Genomic DNA, 26,968 nt, shown 5'->3' on the forward strand with positions numbered 1-26,968 from the left:
CCTCCAGTGTGTTTTCCTGTTTATACATCATATGTCACTCCACCACGACAAGCAAATGAAACCATCTTCATGCTTGTATCACCAAGAACCACAGTCTTTATCTCTGCATTTCATCTTTTGCCACTGTGATGCTAGTTGATTGTATAATCAAATATCCTGCAAATATGTAAGTATCTAATGAAGTTAAAGGAACTCCTCCAGGCACAGCTTACAAAACCTGGTGAGCTTAGTTTCCATTATCAAATCCATCACTGTTGCAATTAGAGTGGCTAGAAAATTTTAAAGGTACATCTGGTTTACTTCTATTTTGATTCATGAACTTGGCACCTGAGCCATCTTTTGCTGTTTGTGAACACCAACAAAAGTAAGTGCTTAGCCCCTTTGGATCTGCTTTAGGAAGGGAAATCAAATTTCCCAACACAATAAAAAGAGTATTTCCTGACTAGACTCTCCTGGTTAACACAGAAAGACAGCAAACCATGCAAACAGCAAATAGAATTCATGACTCATCTACTCTTTCAGGTGCTAACAGTGTCCAATTTTATGGCTCTTACTAGTTACCTTGTAAGTTCTTATTCTACCCAACAGAGAACTTAAGAGGTGATTAAAGCCCAATTCCTTCAGATGTTGTCCATATGAACAGTGAACATGATTCCTCTTATAGTTGCTACAAACTGATTTGATGTTATTTATTTTTTTTTGCAATACAAAACAGTACAAATAGGTTTTCTACACTGAAAGAGGAAATAAAAAACATAAAAAAATCATTGTTAAAAACAATTTATAATAAATATAAAAACAGTTATTCCAATCAGGTAGTTATAAATATATTATGAACCAAATACTTCCAAACTGCATTTGCTTGGAAGTGCACAACACCACTACAAACAACAGCCATTTATTTAAAAGATTTTCATTCACATTAAATCCTTGATCCTTAAAATACTTTATAAATATGGCTGGATTATATTAGTACAAAAATGACACTATTAAATACCACAAAGCATATGTTGCACAAGTGTTTACTGCACTATCTGCTTCACAATCTCCTTTACAGAGGAAGACGCTGTAAATGTACTAAGCACGATACATCTTTGTTTGAACACAAGATCCTTATCAGTTCCAAGGTACCTTCCTCCCTAAGACATGGTTGGTGATCTTCTGTAATATAAAAACAAAAATGACAGATGTCAGTATCAATCCTCTAAGAATAAAAACATTAAGCATTAAAATACCACAAGTTTTCTGAACAAGATATCAACAGATAATACAGCAGAAAGAAATGACTGTTTACGCATGCTAGGACAGCGAATGCAGCCCAGTTGCTCCCCCACTCATCAGTATGAAAAACACCAGGATATCCCTGTACTGGACATGGTGGAAGTGGTCAGAAAATTGACCCAAAGAATCATAGCACAACTTGACAGTGGTTGACAGACTGTTTCCCCAAGCAACCGTGATGCAGGAGTCTCTTCGCCTTCTGAATCTCTGAGCTTCGCCTCAGCCTTTTGTTCCCCATTTTGCAATACATTTATGAAAGGTACAACAAAACCAGAAGAGATGCAGAGAAGGGTAACAAGAATGACAGACAATACCGAAAGTGCTTTATACAATAAACGACTGAATAAATTAGGACTCTTTCTAATGGTGAGGGGTGGGGAGGAAGCATGACTGAAGGGGAAATGATGAAGGACTATACAGTCATAAATAGCCTGAAAAGGTGAAAAAGGAGTATTATTCACCAACTCTTTCAAAAAAACAAATGGGGAGGGATCACATAAAACTAACTGGTAACAGTTTCCAGAAACAAACCAAAACAAGAGTATTTGGTATGAAGATTCACAGTCTTTTGCAGTTAAACTGTGCAAAATGTGTAATCTGCTCAAGGATGTTGCAAACACCAGAAGTTTATACTTCACAAAGCAAGTAGACAAATCCATGGAAGGAGGAAGAAAGAAAATATATATATATATATATATCAGCCCCTCAGACATAAATCACACAAGACTATCGCTGCACAATGGCTGTTACCACATTCCTCCCTAGGCACCTGCTAGCGTGACCTGCTCATGTCACGACAGGTATTTCGGATAATAAATATCACATCATCCTGCTAGCTCAACCAGCAGACGCAGAAGTTCAGAAGCACAGAATACTGATTACTTGGCTTTTTAAAAGAGTAGTATGAAGTGACAGCATTAGGTAATTCATCTATTATTAGTAGCGGAGGGAATGATAGGCCCATTACCCAGCGTGGCCTCTTGCATCACACAGAGGAAGCAGATGAAGACAACATGCAGCTCATATATATAGACAGATGTAGACATATACATGCACACATATACACAGAGTATGCAGCATATATGCACCTGCTATATAGTATATATACATATATATCCATATAAACATACATTTATTTGTATATATTTATATTTATTTGTATATATATTATTTTTAAAAGCAGCTGACACTGATCTCAGTCTGGAAGCCATCTCTGTGACTTCTACGCTCATGAAGCCTTAGTAGGGTTTCAACGTGCCTCATCCCACAGAGTCTCCGAACAGCCCTGGGGGCTCACGGGCCACTTTGCAATCTCACAAGTGACCCCAGGTAGCAACTAGGTGCTATCTCCCCTCCTGCACTCACAGCAACTGACTGTAAAACAAAAGGTCAACATGTTGCTGATGGGGGGGGGGGGATATGGGGGGGTGGGCACAGATTAAAAAAAGCTGTTCTAAAGCAGCAAAACGCAATTCAGGTTTCTGCCCCCAGAAACGTGTGCTTCTTCCTTTGGGGCAGTGACACCTAGCGGCCCCCGTCCTGCGCACGTTCTCTCAAGGAGATGTGCCGTCGATAACAGGAGTAATTTAAAACGTTCATTGCTCCTGAACGCTATCACTTCGTTTTTTTTATAGGATAGGGAAAAATACATATATGTCCCCTTTATGGAGGCTTCTCCCACGCTACCTATTTACAAAAATGGCAAACTAATCACATCTAATGAAAAAGCCTCAGTAAAAGCACCAGTGTGTGCATCTGTTAAAGTCAAAACTCAGTTTAACTTCATTGAGGGTGAAAGAGTTCCTTCTGATTTCTGCTGCCACCAAATCAGAAATCTGCCTCGACTGTACAATATTGAAAATTAAAGGACGTGCAACATTCCTTTATCTGGCTAGTATAATTTTATGCTCTATTTGAAAATAAAAATATAAAAGCAAAGGAATACCAACCTACACCCTAGTGCATCCTGTGATAAAAACAAGTTTGAGATGGCGAAGTTAAGTATTTAACAACTTGGAAAATTAAGGTGGCCTATGAAACTCTACCAGCCACCTTCAAGCATATGAGCTTTGATGAGTTTCCAGTGATGTGACCTTAGATTATTTCTTCCAGAGGACTCCTTCCTTACTCAATGAACAGTGCTAAACTGTTATTTCATTCTCTCTTCAATTCACACTGCATTGCCCCACACTGCCACTGTAGTGCATAAATGCCTCAAAACAAGCATTAATAGAAGCTCCTTCTTAGGGCTTCTATACAAGCATTTTGATTTGTACAAGAGGAAAGTGAATTTTGGTCAAATATATTCATTAACTTTAGGTCCTATTCTGAGCCGAATAAAACTGAGATTCATCCCACCTCAACCTGCACACATATTTAAGAACATCATCATGCTTAGTTTCCTGTAGTTAATGAAAAGAGATCCACTGCCTCCAGAGAGCAGTATGCCCCACACAAGAGCTGTTATTGCTGTTAATTGTCCCCTACCAGGTTTGCGTAAGGTAAAATAGAATCCCTCCAGACTACAACAATTAAAATAAAAGTAAGGTCTGCTCTGGAGTACTGATCTACTGTTCTAGATCAGGGGTTCACAAATTTGCCTTTGGCAAGTATGACCATCCCCAACAGCAAGATCCACCTCTGCAAGGACTGCATACCTGCCTGAACTAGCTTTCAAACTATTAGTGATACTCAGACTATGGTTTGGATACAGTGCTATAGATCACTTGAAATTATACAACCCTAAATTACATATGTTATTAATCTAGATTTTGCCAAGGTAACAAAAAAACCAGCTTTCTTCTAATACTCTGTGTCATCTCTGGAGCTTTTCCACAAAATCTGTAGATTTTTTGATTGTACAATCATCCACTTAGAAACTTTGATGCTCTCAAAAACACATTAACAAAATTCTAAACAAAACACTATATCTATAGCTACTCACTACAGCTATTCTGTATCATCAAGGAAGACAACAAAAGGTTACAATATTCACTTCAATGAATCATCATCCCTCTTTGAATCAAAACCACACTTGTATAAAAAACTTCCTATCAGATTCCTTCTCTTCTTCCAGCTGACTATGCTACTTCAAGTCTATGACTGCTAGCATTCATTAACTCTCTAAGACCTTACTGCACTGGCACCCGAGAGACTCAGGCTAGTGAAAAAGATTTTGAATATGCCCAGCAAAAGCACAGCATCAAATTCAAGTAATTCTAGCAATAAGTACCCACAATCAGATTAGGCAGGTATTCTGCATAATACATTGTGCTACAAGCCCTTAGCTTTAAGATCTGATTACTGCTGTTCCCAATAAAAAACTAAGCTTATTATTCCAGCTCTGGTGGGATATCTCAGCCAGGAAAGAGCTGCAATGCTAAAACTGAAGCGCAACCTTAAAATCTGAGGGTGGCGGGGGAAAGAAAATCAGTTTGCATTTTTAATGCATGTCCAGCCTGTACTGGAGCATGGGGTTATTCCTCCCTAAGTGCAGGACTTTGCACTTCCCTTTATTGAACTTCGTGAGGGTCCTCTCCACTCATCCCTCCAGGTCCCTCTGTTGAGGTCCCTCTGAATGGCAGCACAGTCCTCTGGTGTGTCAGCCACTCCCCCAAGTTTTGCATCATCAGCAAACTTGCTGAGGGTGCACTCTGTCCCTTCACCCACATCACTGACAAATAACCTGAACAATACTGGACCAAGTATTGACCTCTGGGGATACCGCTAGCTACAGGCCTCCAACTAGACTTTGTACCACTGATCACAGTCCTCTGAGCTCTGACATTCAGACAGTTTTCAATTAACTTCACAGTCTAATCAACCAGAATTTGCAAAACACATACATAATATTTACTAAATGTTAATTTCATAAGGCTTGTGACCACAAGTAAAAAAAAAAAAAACCTAACATATTCCAGGGTAAGTTGTTTGCCAGAACACTTGCCGTTTTGTAAAGCTGTGCTTTTAGCCGGTATGAATTGTATTCTGATTTTCTCTTCTCTTCCTCTCGCTTCTTCTGCACCTCTGGCAGCTGCTCATAGATCCTTAGTATAAACGGAAAAAGTCAAAACTAGTGACTTGGAAGAAAAGAATTTATTAATATAAAAACATCCTCTGTTTTATCTTCACATTCTGTTAAAGGATACTAGCCAATCACATCAGAGAAAAATTTAGTTGGGAGCTTACAAGTGTCTCAGTGAAAATGTGGAATACATAACAGTTGTGATACCAGAAATTCCCACATCCCATAATTCCTTTTTCTTGCTGCAGCACCCTTCTAAAAGCAACATTTAGGACATTAAAATGACCATACAGCTGCTATGACTACCTGTCTGCAAAAAGTAAAGATTCAATATCATCAGTACAGAATAGTCTTATTGTTTTGAGGGTATGTTGATTCTGAATAACATGTTTATTCTTGGCATAAGAATAATCTGACTTAAGTCATCCAGGAATCTTTTATGCCCAAATGTTGCCCTACCTAGGCCAATATTTTTTCTTCTCCACTGCTGAACTACTCCCACACCAGAGCCAAACAACAAAAGATGCTTTGGACTCAATAACAGGTGAGTGGTGCTCAGCAGAGAGTTAGCGCACTACTCCTGTCTGTTTTACATGCTACCATCTGAAGAAGGAAGCAGCTAGCAAGAATGGCAGAGTAGTGCTCACATTGCCTTCCCCATATCTTCTAGTGTTTCCTTTAATATCATAAAGCTTTACTAATTTCATCACAGTCATTGCCAAGAACCATGCAGCTTCAAGAAGACTACAGTTTATGGGAAGTGGAAGTGAACCATGTTCAAAAATTCCAGCCCCAGAATATTTAAAACAAGACAGGTCATACTTCAACTCCTTTTTAAAAAAAAAAAAACAAAAAAAAACAAAAAAAAAAACAGATTTGATATTCAGCAAATAGAGCAAAAACTATCGCAGTTGCAACACTACAAAGATAAACTCTTTTAAGAGACCGTTTTGTTCTTATGTCAATATGATAACATCCATTCCATAGTTACTGTTGGCACTTTAAATAGCTTAAAAACATCTATGCCATCAACTGGTATTATCTGAAAGTGCTTCAACACATTCCATTTTGAAAATTGCAAATCAATACAGCCCACCAGCTAGGAGCAAGGAGGGCATCTCTGACAGTCATCCTGGTGCTAATTCCAGCAGGAAAGTAAGCAGCACTTCGAACTGGCAAGATAAGTGAGGGAGGCAATTGCGTGTTAATTTGCACTGATTTACTGTTTAGTCAGTACATGAGTTAGGTGTCACTCACATGTTTAAAAGGACAGAAGGACTAGATGTTATCTGGAAAAGAGAGCAAGAGGAAGGAAAAAGATGCACATAACTAAGCAGGCAGAGCTATCTGCAAGGAATCAAGCCCAAATCTCAATCAATTTCATCTCCTATCTAATTCCCCAGCATCAGCTAGGGAAAGTCAAACATTTGTAGCTTCTGCAGTCCCATGCACAAGTGTGTTTACCAGCCCATCAGACTTCAGAACAGAATTCATGAGCTTTTGTTCTTTAAGAGCAAGCATTTGTACCAGGAAACTCTATAGAAAGCCACTTAATACTGCATCTATACAGACAATTGCCATTATATCCTAAAAAAAGGCAGCTGTACTCTTTTCAGTGACCTACCTTCCTGTGCATCCCTGCTTTCCTACTCTGTCTGCAGCTGCTTTTAGGAGGCCATCTTTTCTAAAAATGTTACTGTCCACATTACCTCTACAGAAAAGAGGAAATAAATCACATTTTGGATGTTATTTTACTTCTCTTTCGCTTTGGTGGAAGGCAGCAGAGGGTGCTAGGTCTATAAAAGTGCTACTGGATGGAGGGGAGGGACATCTCAAAGATTTCAGGATTTGCTTTACTACCATCCCACCGTTCACTAAATGCTTCCACCATTCTGGGGCACCCCTCAGCTAAAGATCAAGATAAACCAACCCACTGATTCATCCCACCATAAGGATGTTTAGAGCTAGCAGCAGACAATGTAGAATTGCATCTAACTTCATTTAAAATTGTTTTTATTAGCGCTAATTTGCCATGAGAATCTCCATTTATACACTTAGAGGAAAAAGAAAAAGCTTCTGTATTCATTACAGGTGTGGATTTCAAAAGAATGGTACAGAATAAATTACTTCTCAGCTCCAACTGAGAGTTGGAGTATGACAGCAGCATTAAAAAAAAAAAAAAGGCACAGAGTGCAACTGCCTGGATCAGTCTGCATAGAAATCCTGCTGACTTCGGTATTGTGAAATCAGAGTCCCTGAAAATACATGAGTTCAGATAACACTGATCACACAATACAAATGACCTGAATCTAAATCTTTCCCTTTCAATTAAAACATGTGGCTATGCACTCTTTAGGGAATTGGCATACATCCCACTTCTGTCACCTATTCACGTCCTAAAAACACTGTTAAATGCCAAATACTACTGAAATCAAACATCCTTTTTGGACTCTCCTACCATATTATAACATATTAAAGGGTTTATTTTATATATTACCTATTCCAACATATATTTTGTAGAATCACAGAATAACTGTGGTTGGAAGGGACCTCTGGAGGCCAGCTAGTCCAAATTCCTGCTCAAAGCAGGACTAATTTCAAAACTAGATGTGGTTGCTCAGGCCTTGCCCAGTCAGCTTCTGTCTCCAAGGTCAGAGATTCCAGCACCTTTGTGTGGGCCCCTATTCCACATTTAACCATTTTCTTTGCAAAAAACTGATCTCCCTGTCTCCAGTCAGACTTTTCCCTTACTGTAAGTTGCAACAGCTGCTACTTGTCCCTTCACCACACATCTCCACCAAGAGCCTCACTCCACCTTCCTTAAATCCCCCTTCTGGCAGGGCAACAGGATTTGCCGGATCTCTGCCTTCAGCCTTCTCCTCCCCAGGCCAAACACACCCAGATGCCCCTAGCACGCCATGTGTTCCAGCCCCCTGACTATCTCGGTGGCCTCCAGTAGACTCAGGCCAGTTTGCTGATTTCTGTCTTGTACTGGCAGCCCAGAACAGGACACAGGACCCAGCTGTGGCCAAGCAGGGCCCTCCATCCGCCAGCTACGCTCTTACTAGTGCAGCCCAACGTGCAGCTGGCCTTCATCGATGCAAGAGCATACTGCCAGCTCAAGTTCATCTTGCTGTCCACCAGGCCCTCTTCTGAAGGGCCACTCCCTGGGCGGTCTCTCCTCAGCCACTGGCAATGCATGGGGCTGCTCTGTCCCGGGGACAGACTTTGTATTTGTCACTGTCAAGCTTCATGGCGTTCCTCTTGGCCCATTCCTCAAGTCTGCAGAAATCTTTAGGAACTATCAGCCACATCATTGTCCCTTTCATGTTGCATAAACGCTTTCCTTCATATCACACTTACATCCCAAGACATCAGTTCAGCAAAGCAAATATGATTCACCCATCTTCCCTCCTCATTTACTCAGGTCACGTAACTATCTGAAACAAAATGTTCTTAACCTTACCTTTTGGATCTTTGAACCATTTCACTCTTTGAAATCGGTCTTCTCTTTTGTCTAATCAGATAGCCTAAATGCAAAGTTTTGAGATAAGAGAACAGTGAACAACTCTGCTTCTCACAAAGAATACTACTGCAACAGTCTTACTCCTTTATAAGTTATGAATTCTTATAGACAGTAATGGTAAATAATTCTAATTTTATTAGAAATATACACACCCTTAAGCCTAATGAGGAAATTCATTAATTCCTATAGAATATAAAACAGCATAACCATGAAGTACCTCTTTCAGAGAGCATGCAACTTGCATTCCTGTAGCCCTTTCTTTTCTCAGGGGGATTAAAGAGCTGTTCTCGTTCACACTGCAATACACTCTGCATCCTTCTTTCCTCTATTACAAGCTTCAGATGCTTTACACGCTCTCCAGACCGGGAGATGAAATCAGGGCGATGCAACGCAAGAGCCTCCTAAGACCACATGACACAAAATTAAGTCTAAAATAGCCAGAAATTCCCTTTAAGGCTGGAAGAGGTTAATCAAAATATCTAACACTATTATCAAAGCATATGGGGGGGAGGGGGCACTTCAGAGAAGCAATCAGTGTACAATACAAAATTTTGCATCCTTAAGGCTGGGTAGATGCTCAAGGATCTTAACATCAAAGTACTTGTCAACAACCTGAAAACTAACCTGAAAAAAAAGAAAAGCAGCTAAAATAATTAGCAAAAGGGACACAAACCTCTCCTCAGAAAAACACAGTGAAGTTCAGACAAAGCTGGGCACACAGGATAAAAAGTGCTGCAATATATTATAGTCTCCTTCACTGTAAGGTAGTGGTCATGTCAGTACTGGCTCTTCAGTCTGTAGCAGAAGTAGAATTTTGAAAGCAATCTCCTGATGTGCCCATTTGCCACACTTCGGTTCCCATCACAGGGCCATCTCTGAGCATATGAGCAAATATAACTGAATTTAAAGAAAGTCCAGAACTGCACCTAATGCACTCCACGCCATTAAAAGGGATTCAATTCGTTGAGCAGATAAGAGCTCCACAACTCCAAAACGTATACAGCATGGATACCTGGTACTCAGCACCAACAACTTTGCTCTACAAAACATTTTCTGTTGGTTACACTATTGCTAATTTAGATTTCACTTGCTGTAGCTCTTTTCCAAAAGTATTTCTGTACACTGCATTTATATTTTTCCACCGATACTTGGAGTGAGCACACCTAAGCTGGTCTGGAGTGAGTGAAGGTGCAGCACACACACACACACACTTTGCACTATATGAATTAAATTCCATCTTAATTGCACACTATTTACAACACACAGGAATATTCCTGCAGGGAAGCAAGCATAACTTGAAACTACCTCAGCTGCATTCTCTCTAGTTCCTGAAGCCAGTTGATTTAAGCCCTAAAATATTAGATCAAATCATATGTATTATCATACTGTGCACAGCCAGGTTACCATAAGCAAACAGGACTGACAGCTTTGTTTTGTTTTCTTTTTCTTTTAAACAGGAGTGGTCTCTAACTAGTTGATTTCCAATGATAATAAAGGTGAAATAATAAAAAAAAGGATCAAAAATTGTTTCCACAAGATTCAGCACTATTCTTAAAATCACAGAGAGAACCCAGAGGCCTTACAGCACAGCATGCCTTTACCTGTAGCGTCAACTTCACAAATGGTCGTGGGGACCTGTTCTCAGCATCTCTTTCTGGAACCGCTGGCTGAACCACGTTGCTAGGCTGCTGCTCTTGCCCATTCTTCTCTCGGAGAGGCTCCCTCCAGGGCTTTGTGCTGGTCAGTGGTTCAAACCAAGATGGACCAGGACCAGAAACGGAATTGGAACAGTTTTCTTTCTTAGATTCAGATTTCAAATCCTCTGCTTGGCTAAGCCAGGAAATTCCTATTAAAGACATCATAGAAGAAAATGAAGATTTGTAGACAATACATTCTCCTATTTTCCATCCCCATCTATGTCCCTTCATGCTCAAGATCTCAGCTAAATATGACCAGTAGCTTAACACTGCAAAAAAGACTCACTTCAGTAGTTTCACTGATTCCAGTGGGACTCTGTATCAGACACCCTTGGCAGTTTCAAAAGAGTCCCTTTGCCAAGTGTCAGAAAACCAGCAAGTCTTTACCAAACAACACTTTTGGAAAGGCACAAAACGGCTTAGTTTGCAAATTTCTTTCTTTACAGAAAGAATAGTTATTTATCAGCAATAACATATATTTAAGGAATCTTTGTGATGTCCTAAATTCTGTGATTCAGTGTATATATTTTTGAAGGGCAAATGCTTCACATTTTCCAAGTGTTAAATATGTACACAAGAAACAGATTACTCACAGTTTACATACATAACGGGATTTGAATACATCATCCAGTACTCTGAAAAGATATTCTAAATTCTCTAAATCAAACTGATATGAGAGAGAATGATTCGTCCCTACAACAATGATGACTCAGGAAAACTTTTTAAAACATTTAATTGGTGACATGGGGGGGAACGACACATCACCACCACAAAACAGGCAGCAACACATCATCCCAAAAATGCAACCCTAACTAAAAGAGTAAGACAAGACTAGTTCTTCTGGTACCACAACCTTTTCCTCACTCAAGCAATCCTTTAAAAATACTTGCTCTGTGAAGCCTCAGCACATGAAACAGTAAGTCAGGTTACCGAGTAGCTGTACACTAAAGTTTAACAGAGCCATTCATATATTCATGCACCAGAACTAATTATCTATGTGATGACTATTTTATTCATCTTTCTTTGCCTTATTCATTGCCTCCTATTTACCACCCTCACTGGTTAGGTCACATCTAACTACGTTGAAAATGCCATCATAAGGGAGAACTAAAATAACCTCACTTGACATAGTGTTTTTGTTAATTGATTAAAAACAAAATAAAAACTGACTACACTAGTAACAGAGACTACTTTGTGTTCTAGCTAACCTTGATCATGTATTTTGCTGGTTGCTGTTGAGACATACAACTTTTCCAGTCTATAGAGAAGTACATTTTGGACTGACCTTGTGGCAAATGCAGCCTGCTCCTTTTCATCTTTTTCTCCATGAAAAAATTGCCTGGCTGTTCCTTCTGTTTACCCTTGCTTCCTGGTACCTGATGATCTGTGACCACACCATCTGACTCTCCAAAAATACCATCGACACGATGCCAGGGTTCCCATGGCCGTAGATTTGGCTGACTAGGTCTTGGAGTTGGAAAAGTCACGCCAACATCTCGAGTGTTTTTTTTAGTTGCACTGTTCACAATCTCCAAGTCTCCTACAGTTCAAAATGAAGTAGTAACATCTTATTCTAGATCAGCTGTGACAATATATTATATTAGCAAAAAAAAAAAAAAAAAACAAAAAAAACAAAAAACTTTCCTCACATTTTTTACCTAAAGGAAGAAGCCCACTGCCATAGTCCTTTATCTCCAACCCCATTCAGTCTTAAACCAGTGCTTTTTACCTTAGGAGACCTGACAAAAAATAAAGCATTCCTTGGAAGTACTTTAACATCAGCATGTGTGACATGAATAATGCAGATGACAACCTTCAATTTTTACTTCAAGCTTGAAGGATGTCTTTTGAGGATGGGATACAGAAAGTCAAATTTTTTTACATTCCTATTTCAAATTCAACACAAATGTACAGTGACCCAAGATAGTTACTATATGATAATCTGAGCAAAACTAAATGGATGTCAACCTGGTCCCCCCCCCCAAACAAAACAAGCATATGGGGTGGAGAGGAAGATATCAAACTTGATTCAAGTGTGCCCCTTGCTAGGAATCTAAGCAGAGGTCTGAAAAGTCAGCTTCTGACCTGCTGCTGAAAGACAACAGCAGGCCTGCCACTACATGGCTGCCAGCGCATAGCTGTACAATTTCAGCTGTAGGCTTTGCTGGGTAGACTGACAGGTCCAGAAACGCTCATCCAAGACCTGGCTTTATCTCCGAAACATTGGTTTGTCCAGGGCACCAAAAATATTCAATAGAAACATAAAATGGAAGATGTTAACTAATATTCAGAAGAATTATAATGCGATTTTGAAAGCAAGTCATGAAGATACTTTTCTGATGCAACTCACTCACACATGATATCAGTAACTCATTACTGTATTTTTTTTTCAAAATGTCTGATGAATAAAACAAAACCATTACTCAACCCTATGATGGGAACTTGACGTGTGAATGAAAGAAATTGAGTAATTGAAAATTGCCACCAGAAAAAAAAAAGACTGAATGCAGGACTGCACTGGTCAAGCATCAGCTCATGTCTTAAGTAGCCTACAACATTCAAAATATTTCCAAGAGGAATATAAAACACTACGATCACAGGCTAGCCTTCTGAAATACAAAATGCCTACAAAATATATTCTTGGAGTAACAGATAAATGTCTGGCATGGAAAACAAAATATACATATATATGTATATATGTATATATAAAATAAAATATATTTAGTCTGCCTTTACCACTGCAATAGATTAGAAATCAAAGTTAACAAGACTTACAAACAAGCGAGAAAACTGGCTAGTACTCAGGCAGGCAAGGAAAGGAAAGGAATTGGTTCATTTTAATTACAATGTAACATTACTGTAAAAACATTTGCAAATGAATTAGAAAAATGCTGAGTATACATACTCATCACCAGAAACACAAGAGACTTTGGAGAAAGGTTTCCAAAGAGATGAAAGGCAGAAGAAAATACACACAAGTCAGATCTGGAACCCAAAAACTCACCTGCTTGGACACCTTTGTTTAACATCCGTATCCGTCGCTTGTTACTAAGAGCAGAGCTTGGCCCCCAAGAACTACTGCTGGTAGCAGCTGAATCTGATGAAACGGAAACTGCCTTCTAGAAAAAACATGCAAAAGAACAGAAATTCCTGAAAATGTAACTGAAAGCAGCAAAAAGTGGGTTTTAACAGCAAGAAAATCAACATCATCATTCTTTACTCCAAGGTACATTCTGTACCTTGACTCTAACGTTATTCAGGTATTTAGCACAGGCCAATCAGTATTTCTTACCGACATTCCACACAATAGCCAGCCTTGACTTTGTATCCTCACGGACTAATTCACTTTCAGCACCCAGTCTTAGTCGGGAAAGTGCATGGTTTCTGCAGACAAGAGCTATCCTATGATCAGATTTTGTGAGGTGCTGAGCATCCTCCAGAGTTCACGGGACAATGTGCACTGTCAGGACAGTCTCTTATAAAAACCCATTGCTGCAGCAAGATCACTTGTTGGCTGTCCTTTTGTGAAAGACTGCAAAGTTTAAAACATCTGTGCTTTTGGAAGAGGGAGAATAAATATCTAAACTAAATCCAGTATTCCTAAATCCAGTACTGCTACCATCTCAAATCAAAAGCATCTAAAAGGTTGCTGCGTTATCAGAGGGAGAGACTGTCTGGAAGGACTAATGTGTTGCTTTGTTAGTTCACCATGAACTTGAGTTCTGCACCATCGGCATGAAAAAACAAAGTCGTTTCAAAACATGACAAGTTCTCTCACTCTTTGTGATCCTCACCACACAAAGTACACTAGGTAGAGAAAGTTAAACTCAATAAAAATGAGAAAGAGCAGCCATATGATTAAGAGCATGACTTAAGCAAAACACTAGTTTCACATCTTCACCTTTCATACAAATATAAGTTCCAGCTGAAGAGAGTAGACAGCACGATTTTGTTAAATTAAATGTTATGAGATGTAATAACTTTACAGCCACTTAAAGCGTAATATATTCTGTCTGTAAGTGTAATGCATCTAGTCCACAAGCTTTGCTTTTTGGTACAGAGAATGTTAGGGCTCTGTTAACAGCAATTAACCGCCAGTGCTTCCCCAGGCTTCGAATCAGTGCCACAGTGTGGCATAGAGCAATTTCTGCAACCCTGACGAATTTCATTTTTAATTACGAAACTGATTCTCCTCCTCCCATCATAGCAATTAGTATCCTATTAGTAACTCAAAGCAAGCAATGATGGAAACGAATAGAGGCTTTTTTATTATCTTTTTATTGAACCTCTGCTATTACCGCTTCAGTGCGGAACAATGTCATTTCACCATTAAAGAGAGGTAATTTTTACCCTCAAATATACCGCCATTAACTGTTTTTCAGTTTTATAAAACTATTGCAGCTCTGGTACAGTGCAGTAAATGAATGTAACAGATACGTATCTTCTATCAGAGAAGAGAAGCAAATTTGAATATATGCAGTCAGGAAAAGGGAAGACTGAAGATAAAGCAAGGAAAAACCAGATAATCCATTTACATGCACATGCATATCAGCAGTCAAATAGAAATAAATATAAGCGGGCATTCAGTACTGGATATTGACAGCATATTTCTATTTGGACTAGAATATTCAGTGCAACGCTTTCACAGCCCTTCAGTAGTTAAATAGCACAACCTTTAGCTTTGTACCTGCTACCAGATGGCAGCGTGAAGAGTGTTTTAGAAATAACAAACTGGAATAGATTAAAAACTCTTCTGGGATGGGTCCAGCATCTATAAATAAAAGCTGTAATCAAGTTTTCTGGAAGCAGAGCTGACAATAGGCTCTCGTTAAAAACTGAGCTACAAAATGCAACAGTCTCATAACTTCAGCAGCCTGAAGGATTTGTGCAGTATCCTCTCCAGGAGTAGGGCTCCTGCTATAAATAAATCTTTGAACCATGGATATCTGCAAATAAAGAAAATATCCGGATTTCTGTTCTCTGAAGCATCACAGAAATTATCAATGGTTTGATTTCAAAATCAAGTCTGGCATTTTTGCCACTAACCTTTTCTCATCCTAATTTGAGGTGGATCACATGTCTCTTAACATGTTAAAAAAACAAACAAACAAAAAAGCACAGCAGATAAGTACTACTTTCTAAAAGCCGTACAGGTTCAAAGCAAAATCTAGCATTAGGAACAGTAAAATTTTATTATACTATAAGAAATACCGGGATCTGCTGTCTCACAGGTCATTTTAAAAGGCAAAACAAGAAGAGGTGGTTTCTCCAAGGCCTAAATAGACATTGCAAGGTTAGCAATAAGTGGAAAAAGGAATAAAATAATCTCCTAAATAATATAATCACGCAAGAAATGTAGGATCCCAATGTTATATTTCGAGGGTCACTGTTCCAATTAATTGTCCTGATATTGTAGACAAAGAGTATGATAATTTTATTTCAACTTTTTTTTCCCCCCCCTAATTCTTAGCCTTGAAAAGGCCTGTTTTTTCCCCTAGGCAAGCATTCAGTAAGTTACTTGGCACAAACATTGAATTTTAGTTCTTTCTATAAAAAACCTAACTTGCTTCAGTGAAGTATGAACTTCCATTAATAATGATGACACTACCACTTCTAGTAAAAACACCAAAACTTTTTAACTTATTATAAGCCTCAAATCCATGCCAAGGTCCCCTTTCAGGAAATTAATTTTCACTTACCACCACTGTCTTCAGGACTGCTAAAAACTAAAACCTTTAAGTAACCAGAAATCAAACACAGCAGGATCTTGCTTCCCAAGACTACCTCCCAGACAAATAAAGAGGTGGAAAAAAAGACAAATATAAAAAAAGGGGAAAGGAAGCAGGGTTGATGATGTAAGAGATTTTGATCTCCTCCTTAAACCTGGAAAGGCAAAGAACCCGGTTTGGTTTTGAGCTATTTGGGTCAGAGACATAAGCCTACCATATAAACAACATTCTCTGGGAAAGGTTAATCATTCTCTGAATAACAAACTTCATTATACACAATTTAAGAGTACCTGTAAAAGATTAGCTGAAGTTGTCTTTCCATCTAACTGGTCACATACCTCAATCTCTTTCCTCTTCCTCTGTCTCTCAGAAGTCACCTTAGGACCCACACCCCTTGCTTTGCTGCTCCACTTGTCCCACTTCTCATAGCGATTTTTCTGCTGATTGATGGTACAATAAAGTTGGGACAGTCTTGGCGACACACGCACTCTTTCACGCCCAAAAGCCCTGATCAGCCTGGCAGTGTCAATGGTGGAAATGGAACTGCTCACCTCAGTCTGAGTAGCAGTTTCCATTTCTGTCTGGGTCACCACGTCAGATTCAGAGGTGGTGGAACTGATCACAGTGCCATGATCTTTACTAAGCCTTGTCTCTGAGGAAGTGTCGCTAAGAGTTTCCAAGTGCTGTTGCTGCTCCAAAATTTTATTCATGTGACAGATAGTCTTCTCTCCCACCCTATTTTTCCTGAACTCAGCAAGGCTATTTTTATCATGGTTGATACGTGGTCTTTCTTCACCATGTACTGCATTAGGCTCTAAGATACTTTCACACGTGTTCTTCTCCTGAAGCCTTATTTTCTTCTGCTCTCCTCCCTCAATTTTCTTTTCAGAAACACTCTTTTCAGGTTTTGTAGGTATTAACGTATGCTTAACAGGATTCTGAAGGACTCTAGCCAACCGATCGAGGCGTTCAACAAGGGATAGCTCACCGTCACTCCTAAAATCATGGTGCTGGTGTCTCCTCTGGCGCTCCAAAAACTTAGTCCAGAGCTCATCTAAGCTACCAGTGGAATGGGTTCTCTGTTTCACTGGCAGGTCTGTCTCCAGTTTCTTGTTAAAGTCAGTCATTTGGCTGCATGGTAAACGGTAACTAGCCTTCTTTTGTTCTGCTTCTCTTCTGCCATGTTGAAATAGCTCCTTCCCTGAAGTTTCATTCCCCACAGATGTACTAATTCTTATATTCTCATTCCTGCTGTAATCTGCTTCTGCAGTTAGTGGAAAGAATTCATTTTCACCATCCTTCCTATGACGAGCAGAGAAAACATGCTGACCATGATCCACATTTTTCCAATTCTGGAAGAAAGCATTCGAGGAAGGTCTAACGTGTCCAGTATCAGAACACTCCTCTGACAGCTCACTGTTAGACAGGAAGTAGCTGTCATACATAGGCATTGGAGGATGAAGGTAGAACTGTGCTGATTTGAAGATGGAATGAGTGGTTTTTACAGATTTCAAATGATTTGTGCATTCTGGAAAAGGAAAAAAAAATAGTTTTCTGTTCCCTTACATATAAGCAAGCAGCAAACCGCATATCTTGAACAGGGCAATATTTATCCTAAGACTCCCCAACCACTTAAATAGAGAATAGGAATCATTTTTCCCCTTTCCTGAAATGCAATTATCTTTAGAACGAAGTCTCAACATTAACAGTGCATGAATAATATTTTTTATCATTTGCCACACGCAATCCAAGAGAATACTGTATCCTACTGCATCTGAAGAAGGTAACCAGATATGCTATACACAATTACTCAGGCTAGAATTTGGACAGGGTCTTTATTTCTATTTATGGAAAGTCAGGCAGCCACGACTCCATTTGCCTCTCCTCAGACAAATGTCCCGGGAGTACCAATGCCTCTTAGTACTATGCCAGAACACGACTTCCTAACTAAGAAGAGCACTACATATGTAAGACAACCAATACCACTTCCTGCACAATTCCTAGAAGGACCTCTGACAGCATATCGGCAAGATCCAACCCTGCCTCACTTTTAGGATCAGACGAACCAGCTCAGTCAAAAGTAGCAATGAAATCCTTCCAGAAAATGCTACTGTCTGAAACTGCAAAGGACAATATATAGAAACCTAATTACAAACTCATTTGTAATAGGCATGTGTTAAGCCCAAATGTAGCATGTGCTAGTAGGAGTATACTCTAAAATCATTTTATAAAATCATTTGCAATATGCAATATACATTTCATGTTACGTTCTTTGTATAATAGACTTAATTGTATAAAGATCCATAAATGCTGAAAGCAGAATTATAGCCGTTAGTGCCAGAAGGACTTCCCAAGTCCCTGTGCTTGCTGCAAGCTATCCTTCTCCTATGCCATTTTACCCAATAGGTAGTTTAAAGATACATTATAAAATAGTAATAGCCTTAATCTCAATAAAAAAGTGAATACAAAATAGTACAGTCCATTTACTAATGGTAGCAATGACCAGGTAATGGGGAGCTGTCAGCAAATGCATATGAAGCTCTGTTAATGGCATGGATCACATTCAAATTAGTTTTTCCCCAGCTTTGCAACATTCCCCTCATTCTTTTTTCTCTTCAAACAGCCTTCTCGTTTTGCTCTGAGATTGTGATCTACTGATGAAGACAGAACTAGAAATCACATCCTTTTTTTTTTTGAGCTAGCTTTTGCCAATGATTCAACAAAAGGGTGGTGAGCAAGTCCTACAACCACACCTCTCCCTACTCAATTGAGGAAAACACCTCCCTCCCTCCTCAAGAATCACAGGTTAAGTTACTATTTATAAAACCTCAAGCTTCCCATGGGAAAATATGATGCAACATAAGCACAAGAAGGGTTAGTATAAAATTGCATCAAGTCATTCTGTTAACACTGCTCCATAAAACTTCCTTTTAATTTGTCACTGATTTTCCTTATATTTTATGCATATCTTCCCTTCCCCTTCTCAATAGGGACACTTTAGTGTCATGTCAGAATTATGAATAGCACCTCCAGTTTCACAGTTAATGAGAGTGAGTATGGAGGAATTTGTCTTTGCGTACAAGGTCAATGTTTATACACCCATGTAAAAAGATTCCTCCACATCCCCCTGACTAATGAGACTGGGCTTGGGAATGCTATGCAGAATTTTTGCTATTTCTGTATTTTAATAAAATTACCAACAAAATGGAAGAAATGCAAACAGAGAAGAAAATAAAAATAAGCTTCTGTAAAGAAACATTTAAAAAAATACATAACTTGCATAATTTTAAATTCTAGACAAGCTCTGTGGGTAGAGGCAATCTTTTATTAGACCAGCTAAAAATATAGTTGGAGAAGTCAGAAGATTTTAGACATGCAAGCCTGGTCTTTCTTCAGAGAGCTTGTTTAACTTTCCAACTATACTGGTTGGTCTAACAAAAGATTATCTCTACTTACAAGTCTTGTCTCCTCTATGTCTTTAGACCATCACAGCTACAGAAAAACACAATTAGATAATTTTATATCAACACTTGTGTTCCCATAGCGTTTTTATCGGGGACTCAGGCAGGCAGGTATCTATCAATCTCTACTCCAACGTGGTATTTTGTTTCTTATCACAGATTCTTGTTCTGAGAGCTCATTTCTATACATGCACTTTCTCCAGTTCTATCACCATGACCCAAGCATTCTGCTTTGCTTACCCACAGCAGATGAAGAAAAGCATTTTTCTATCTTTCCCTTCTTGTTTCTGTATCCTTGCATTTTATAAATGTTCACAGAGAGTTATTTCTTCTATTAGAAAAGCTATGTTAAGACAACATTATCTTTACCATTGCACTAATTCAACTATTGATTCCATGTACACTTATTGAAAAAGTAAAACAAAGTAATGTCAAGTTCAGTCTGTTTTATGCAATCAAACATTTTAAATTATCTTCTGGGAATACCAGAAAGGTAGTCTCCATTCTGAAGAGAAAAGCTTCACAGAAAATCCCTTCTAAAGTGAAGAATTAAAGTCATCAAAAGGTATCCCTATGGGTACACCAGCACAGTTCCATGAACTGACCTTACCCCAAGCATCTTGAGCTGTCTGCTTAAAAAAGACAACAATAATCATACTGAAGTACTCCACGAATATCCATTCCATTAAGTATCTTCATATAGTAAGTTTATGTGAAGTTAAGAAAAATAAAGGGGCTCCACAGAAACTATATATGTGACTGCCTATAAGAGAATGGGAATTCTGATTCAGAATCCATTATGCTGTTCATATCTTTCTGGTCCCATCTCTCATTAAGCCATAATTATATTACCTCCTTGCAGTTTGCTCAGTCTTTGTTTAATACAGCACATACTTCAAAATACTGTACTGTGCAATAAACATCTTTCTAGATGCAGTTATTAATTCCACATGGGAGAGGGCAACCACTCAGCAGTTTCCTACTTACAGTTACTTCTGACCGGGAACAAGATGCAATTCTCACCAACCCTAACAAAAATCCTCGTGCTCAGACTAAAGGGAGTTTATCAGACATTCAGAAGTGCAGAATGAGGTTTAAGAGTGTCCATCAGAAGTATTTTTAGCTACACCATGAGATACAGTGTCAAAATTATCAACTATCTCAGCATAATTTTATTTTGTCAGCAAATGGCAACATTGCCTTAGGGCTACATTGCCTTAAAGTAGGCTACTGTAGTAGTAAAACCTGATCTTCACCCCTCAGAAACACCATCCAAAGTTAATGGAGGGGAAGAGGTACATCAGTCAAATCAAATTAAGACTCAGGTAAAATACCAACGTTACAGAGATATATTGACACTTTGCGATGCCATGTAAGGTATCCGTGGGCAACAACACAAACCCTATCAAGTAAATGGAGCCATCCCACCTACTTTCATTTATCATGAGATTTCTGTCATTTTCTACATTTGCATGATTTTCTACACCTAAAGATGACTTCACACTTCACAAACTTTATACTGAGTGCCTTAAAACATCTTACAAAAGCTCTGTTAAGTGTCAGGCCCCCTAGAATGCTAGCAAATACTAATGCCTAGGTATTTTAGGGTTGGGGGGGAGCAGAGAAGAGGGGAAGAGAGAAAAATAAGATTCAGATTTATCTTCAGGCAGAGTATCAGCATTATCATGAGACTAAGTCACAGATCCTAAAATCTACTTCTTCTGCTCTTTTCTTTCACACATATGAAAATGCACGTAAAACTGAACACACACTTTAACTACCTGGGGCAACCTCCAGTGGTATCATTTTCTCCTCAGTCCAGGCTAGCTCAGGCTTGGCCCTCTTACTATAGATTCCTTCTTTATGCTTAGTAGCTGTACTGTCTGGAATATTATCATCCCTTAAACCAAGCACATTTGCTGGAAAACTTGGAGGAATAGCATCATTTGATCCTGCAGAAAAAGAAAGCAATAGTTACAAGAAAAAAGAGGAAGCAGGAAGCACACATCAATTCCACACAGACAGCGTCTGAAAGCAAACTTAATATTCAACTATTAGTAGCAGTATATTCACCAACAAACAATCATGATCACTAGTGAGCAATTCTAATGACTAACAGTAGGAGATACTGATTTTACCTTTTCTACTAATGAGCGGAGAAGACAACAATAAAATTAGCGTTAGACAAATCAGCTAAGGAGCCAGACACAGGACTCAAAGTCCAGACTCCCTTCTGCTCACATTAAAATTCCAGACATTTTCACTGACTGATGTAAACAGTTATTTTCTGAACTCAGAATAGCAATGGAGAAAACTGGAAGACTAGAGTTGATCTGTTTAACCCCTAAATAAGAATTCTAGACGATAATGGCAGAGCTCCCTCAGCATCATATCTCTGGCTCCTAACAGTTAGAAACCTAAAATGGCACCTAACTGATTTATCACCCTTGTCAACACCACCTGGTTACATTCAGCATACTTAACTCTATTTCCTTCAGCTACTGCTCATGAACTAAGAATCCTAGCTGCAGCAAGGAGTTTAAAAACTAAATTTTTTAGTTCTGCTGTACATTTTCTAGCACCTTGAGCTGCCTCATCCATATATTATACCTTTACATTTAGCACCATAGTTCCTGCAAAATGTCACAGACACATCATGTTCATGTCTCTCATTTTAACTGCATTATAACACAGACTGGAAAAAGGTAATGAGCACAGACACAAATAATTACAAGCACAATTTGTGGCAATAACAACTAACCTGTGCACTTCCTGTCACTCCTACATCGACCTACACCCCTGCGGCACATTTGTCACGAACTGGACAGCTCTGCATCATGAGTTTTGTCTACAAATAACTGTGGATGTCAAAAAGCTCTGACTGAAAACAACCTGAAAATAAGACCTATAATGCTTACGCGACATGTTCCTTACATATAGAGAAAGAACTAAAAAAATAAGAGGCAAAGTGAAAGAATCACAGATCATCCTTTCCTCCACTTAACGAGAAAAGCTTTTTATTGGGGGCTGGGGGGAGGTTAATGTGTATTTGAAACCACAGTTACCAATGATATTGTTTAAAGAAATCAACTTTCAGCATTAAGAAAGCTATTACCTGAAATTCACATTACATTATGCAAATGCTTCAAAATACACACTTACCAAATAAAAAAGCAAAAATGTGGCAGAAAGTAATAGTAAGCAGCAAACTGAAGGGAAGGAGAACTGGCATGGATATGAAAGAGTCCAAATGGAATAGTAATTCCCAGTGAAAAAGTAAAGAATCATCAAGCTGTAAGACATTCTGAGCCTTGGTTTTTTTTTTCCCCCCACTGCCAACAAAATGAGGTAGTAAACCCACCTTCATCAAAGAAAGATTCATAGATCTTTATGTTTTAAAGTGGTGTGAACATTCATGCATTTAATCTAAGCTGCTAGGACAGAACAGCTCTGTGCTCAGCTGAGACAATTCTGGATTTGAAATGCATGTATTTAGACATCATTCTGTATTCAAAGATCTAAGATCCCCAAGTACCTGAGTGAGAGCTCTCAACAGTCATTTCTGATGCAACTGGAGACACTTTGGATCCTGACTTTGGATAAGGAACATAATACATCTCAGTACTTCCAGACGGTTTATACGGCAGCAATAATGGCTGACCTGAAGGAATGGAAAGCAAAACAATTAACAGAAACAAGGCTTTAATGCTTTAACACAACAGAAGATAAAGGTAACAGATCAGGACCCAAGGAGACTGCAGATGATGTTCTCTGGGGTAAACCTAGAGAAATACAATTCAATTTTCCTATAGACTATGCTAATTAATAATTATCTAATGAACACTCCCCTATTCATTAGAAGGTTGACCACCAATCAGCTAGAAAAATCAGTGTTAGATTTGTAACTAGGGTGACATACACTGACTTAGAAAATTTAGCTCACATACCCACATAGCTTATAGTTGATCCGTGTTTAATGAAATCATTTTAAATTATCATGAACATTGATCTCAAGTCAATAAATAGTGTGCTGTTATGACAGAACGCCAATGAATGTTTCCGTTTTCACAGGAGAAAAGGACCAGAACGTTAGCTGGCGTCTAATAGCAAAGGGAACAGGTCATCAGGTAGATGAAATATTTTCACACTTCAATACAATGAAAAAAATCTGTTCTCTCAATTCACACTATTTTAAATACCTTCATACTATTTTAATCACCTCTATAAAACATCAGCATGGGATACAACTGTGCAACATGTACATTCCTCCAACCAACAGAATTAAAGAGTCCTGTATTTTTAATTTTATTCTAGTGATAATACTGCTGTGCATATTTTCTCTCAATATTTGTGCAAACAAATTATCTTGACTACAAAGCAAATGAATACTCAAATAAGTCTCCTGGTAGCCCATAAGCAATTATGCAAATCAAATTATCTAGAAATTAGGTCAGAAAAATTTTTTTTGAACCAGACCTGTACACAAATTCAGTCCCATATAAACCTGAACTGAACCACAACCTTTTGATACAGCTCTCTACCCACAAGACTGTAAAGCCCAAAGCTTTTTCCTATGAGAAATCTTAAATATCAACAGGAGAATCATCTCAAGAATGTTACTTTTGCAAAAAAAATAAACAAAAAGCACCCTCAAAAACTCCCCCCCCCCCCATAAATATCTCATAAAACGGAATAGATGAAAGAATACATATACATAGAAGATGCTTTAATTTGCTCACCACCTTGCCTTGGAAGAGAAGAAATCCTGTTAAAGGATGAAGTCGCACAACTGGAGACTTCATGTGCTTTCTGGAGAGATGATTGCTGGATAGTATTATCGCTGTCTTGCGAATTAACATAAATTTCAGCTGAAAAGGTTGTTTTTTCAGGACTTTCTGTTGTTATCTGAGTGGTAGCATCAGAAGTCGTTTTCCCATTTTTTTCAGAAACTACAGAGCTGAAGTTATTCTTCAGATTACATCCCCCTGAACCCAGAACAGTGGCCTGTGGTCTCTCGCAGCTTTGCTGAGGCACAGGTTTTAGCTCTTGCCCTGCTGTGCTTGGAACAGAGGAAAGTACAAAGCAGGAATCTGCTGAAGATACTGGCACTGGAAAAGAGGAAGATCCTTGATCTGCTGGAATAGGGTCAGTAGCTGATGATTTAGAAACAGCTTCTAATAAAATTTCTGGAGTTTTTGAAGACACTGGTGGAATATGAAGCTTATTACTCAATTCATGCTTATTCCCCAATCTCATCTCATTTTCAGTATTCAAGTCACTGCACAGCTGTGAGTCATTACACTTTGGGGAAAGAGTTATATGGACACAAGACAGTACTTTCTTAGTTGGCGATGAAGGATATGCAGACGTACATAAAATCTGATTTGGAGATGAATGGCAAGACACACTGATTTGCTCTCTAGCAACCTCTTTCTGAATGAGAGAGGCTTTATCAGAAGGACTTTTTTTCTCTAACAAATTAACACGGTCCTTTAGCAAATCAGTTCCTACAGTCAGGCCTGGACCTTCTAAATTCTCATAAAGTTGTGTGTGTCTGGGTGAGGTGCTCTTTCCCTGATAATAAGAGTTTACAGAATAGGGTTCATGAAGTCTATTCATATCTTGACTAAATCTTACATCACAGTCAACCCCCAGGAGTCTGCCACTATGTCTGCCTAATTCAGTTGCATCTCCAGGCAGAATTTCCTGAAGTTTTTTTGCAGTACAGGTCTGTTCTTCATCACCATGGATGCTTACAGAATCCTGATCTGACAGAAAATCTTCTTGATAAGCTCCAGTTCTGCTAGTGTCAGCAGAAACATGGTGAAACCTGTCTTTGTCAGCAGTAAATGTAATCTCATTCGATAGCGAACCAGCAAGCACTGGACTTGAAGGAGGACAGATCTTAGACCTTTGCCAACGTTGTTTACCATGGACCTGCTCCTCAGTACTAGCAGAGCCAACCTCCAAAGGCATTATCCCATCAAGACCATCTCCAGTAAGGCTGCTGCTGAGTATCACGGAATTCAGTGGTGACTGAGAACGTTTTCGCGATGAAAAGGTGATAGAAGTAAATTGCTTAGTCATTTCTTCAGAGGACTTTTCCATAGACAGCTTCTTCTGAGCTGGTAAATGCATTTCCTCCCTCTGTACAGAGGCAGCTGGAAGTCTCATTACATATGTGTCCCATTCTTTCTGCAATGGTGCATGATGTTCAATGCTGGCATCAGAATGACTAGTTGCAACCGTCTGATACTGGCTGCAGACAGGTGTTTGAACAGTACTAAAAGATTTAAACTGTGTATTCTTCCGTAGGCAATAATCAGAGGGATCAGCCCTATATGTTGGCGTGACTTGTTGTAAGCTTGACTCTAAAAGCTCCTTAGTCCTGAAGACTTGCTTAAGGCTGTCAACGTGAAACTTCTCGTTGCTTGAAGCTCTGGAGTGCTCCATGTCCTGTTCCCGATTGTGGTTATACTCAGAAGCAGCTTCCAAAGTGCATCCCCTTGGATCCTAAAAAATACAGAAGAATTCTCATAGGTTATGTGGACAATTTTCTATCTCCATCAAAATCAGAATTTAAGAATTCAGGGACTAACACTGCTAATAATCAGGAGTCTGCCTTTATGAATGAGACCACACTTTCTCTGGAACTCATCTGTTAAGACAAGTTTTTAATTAGTTGCATTAAGTGCCAGCAAATTAGCTAACATGGTTCTGATGCTATAACAAACAGCGACAGTGACATTTATAATAGAATCTTTTAGTTATATTTTGTGAGCTATAAAGTGAATAACACAATCATGTAGGCTGATTAAATTGGAAATACTTTAAAACATTACTCCACTCACAGGAAAACAAGCGTAGAACTTCCTACATTTCCCTCAGTTTGCTTCACACACAGCTGGACCTGGTCATAAACGTAGTTCATGATATACTAGGAATAGTGACTACCTTTTGAATGCACGTATGCCCATATCTAAGTTCAAAGTGATTCAGACACCTCACACAGCTTTGTAGCTTCAGAGATGAATTTTTAAATTAAACAGCCAATTAGCCACATAAAAAAATCATAGAAACATTTAAGTTGCAGGAGACTTCTGGAGGTCTCTAGTCCAACTTCTTGCTCAGAGCATGGCTAACTTCAACAGTAGAACAGGGTGCTCAGGAGACACTTTGCCTTGTCAAGTTTTGAACATCTCCAAGGACAGAGATATTATACACAACTTAAATAATGCTTATGATCCTCA

At 38.8% G+C, this 26,968-nt stretch overlaps 1 protein-coding gene across 12 annotated transcripts in view; it reads right to left on the reverse strand.

Annotated features, from left to right (window-relative positions):
• Window positions 1-675: 675 nt before the first annotated feature.
• The window catches only part of ALMS1 (ALMS1 centrosome and basal body associated protein), a 71,924-nt gene continuing 45,631 nt past the window's right edge, over window positions 676-26,968 (reverse strand). For 6 of the 12 annotated variants that reach the window (XM_026121779.2, XM_064511651.1, XM_026121773.2 and 3 more), the window contains 12 exons: window positions 24,458-26,231; window positions 23,254-23,379; window positions 21,500-21,670; window positions 16,596-17,785; window positions 13,533-13,647; window positions 11,814-12,068; window positions 10,433-10,677; window positions 9,049-9,232; window positions 8,772-8,835; window positions 6,930-7,016; window positions 5,228-5,327; window positions 676-1,161 (listed from right to left, as the gene is read on the reverse strand). In XM_026121779.2, the coding sequence (XP_025977564.2) occupies window positions 1,117-1,161; window positions 5,228-5,327; window positions 6,930-7,016; window positions 8,772-8,835; window positions 9,049-9,232; window positions 10,433-10,677; window positions 11,814-12,068; window positions 13,533-13,647; window positions 16,596-17,785; window positions 21,500-21,670; window positions 23,254-23,379; window positions 24,458-26,231 (4,356 nt within the window). In that variant the 3' untranslated portion in view covers window positions 676-1,116. The remainder of the gene's footprint in view (window positions 1,162-5,227; window positions 5,328-6,929; window positions 7,017-8,771; window positions 8,836-9,048; window positions 9,233-10,432; window positions 10,678-11,813; window positions 12,069-13,532; window positions 13,648-16,595; window positions 17,786-21,499; window positions 21,671-23,253; window positions 23,380-24,457; window positions 26,232-26,968) is intronic. The other 6 variants (XM_064511652.1, XM_026121774.2, XM_064511649.1 and 3 more) reach the window with 6 other exon arrangements.

The sequence above is a fragment of the Dromaius novaehollandiae genome, chromosome 4 (genome assembly GCF_036370855.1).
Source record: "Dromaius novaehollandiae isolate bDroNov1 chromosome 4, bDroNov1.hap1, whole genome shotgun sequence".
NCBI lineage: Eukaryota > Metazoa > Chordata > Aves > Casuariiformes > Dromaiidae > Dromaius > Dromaius novaehollandiae.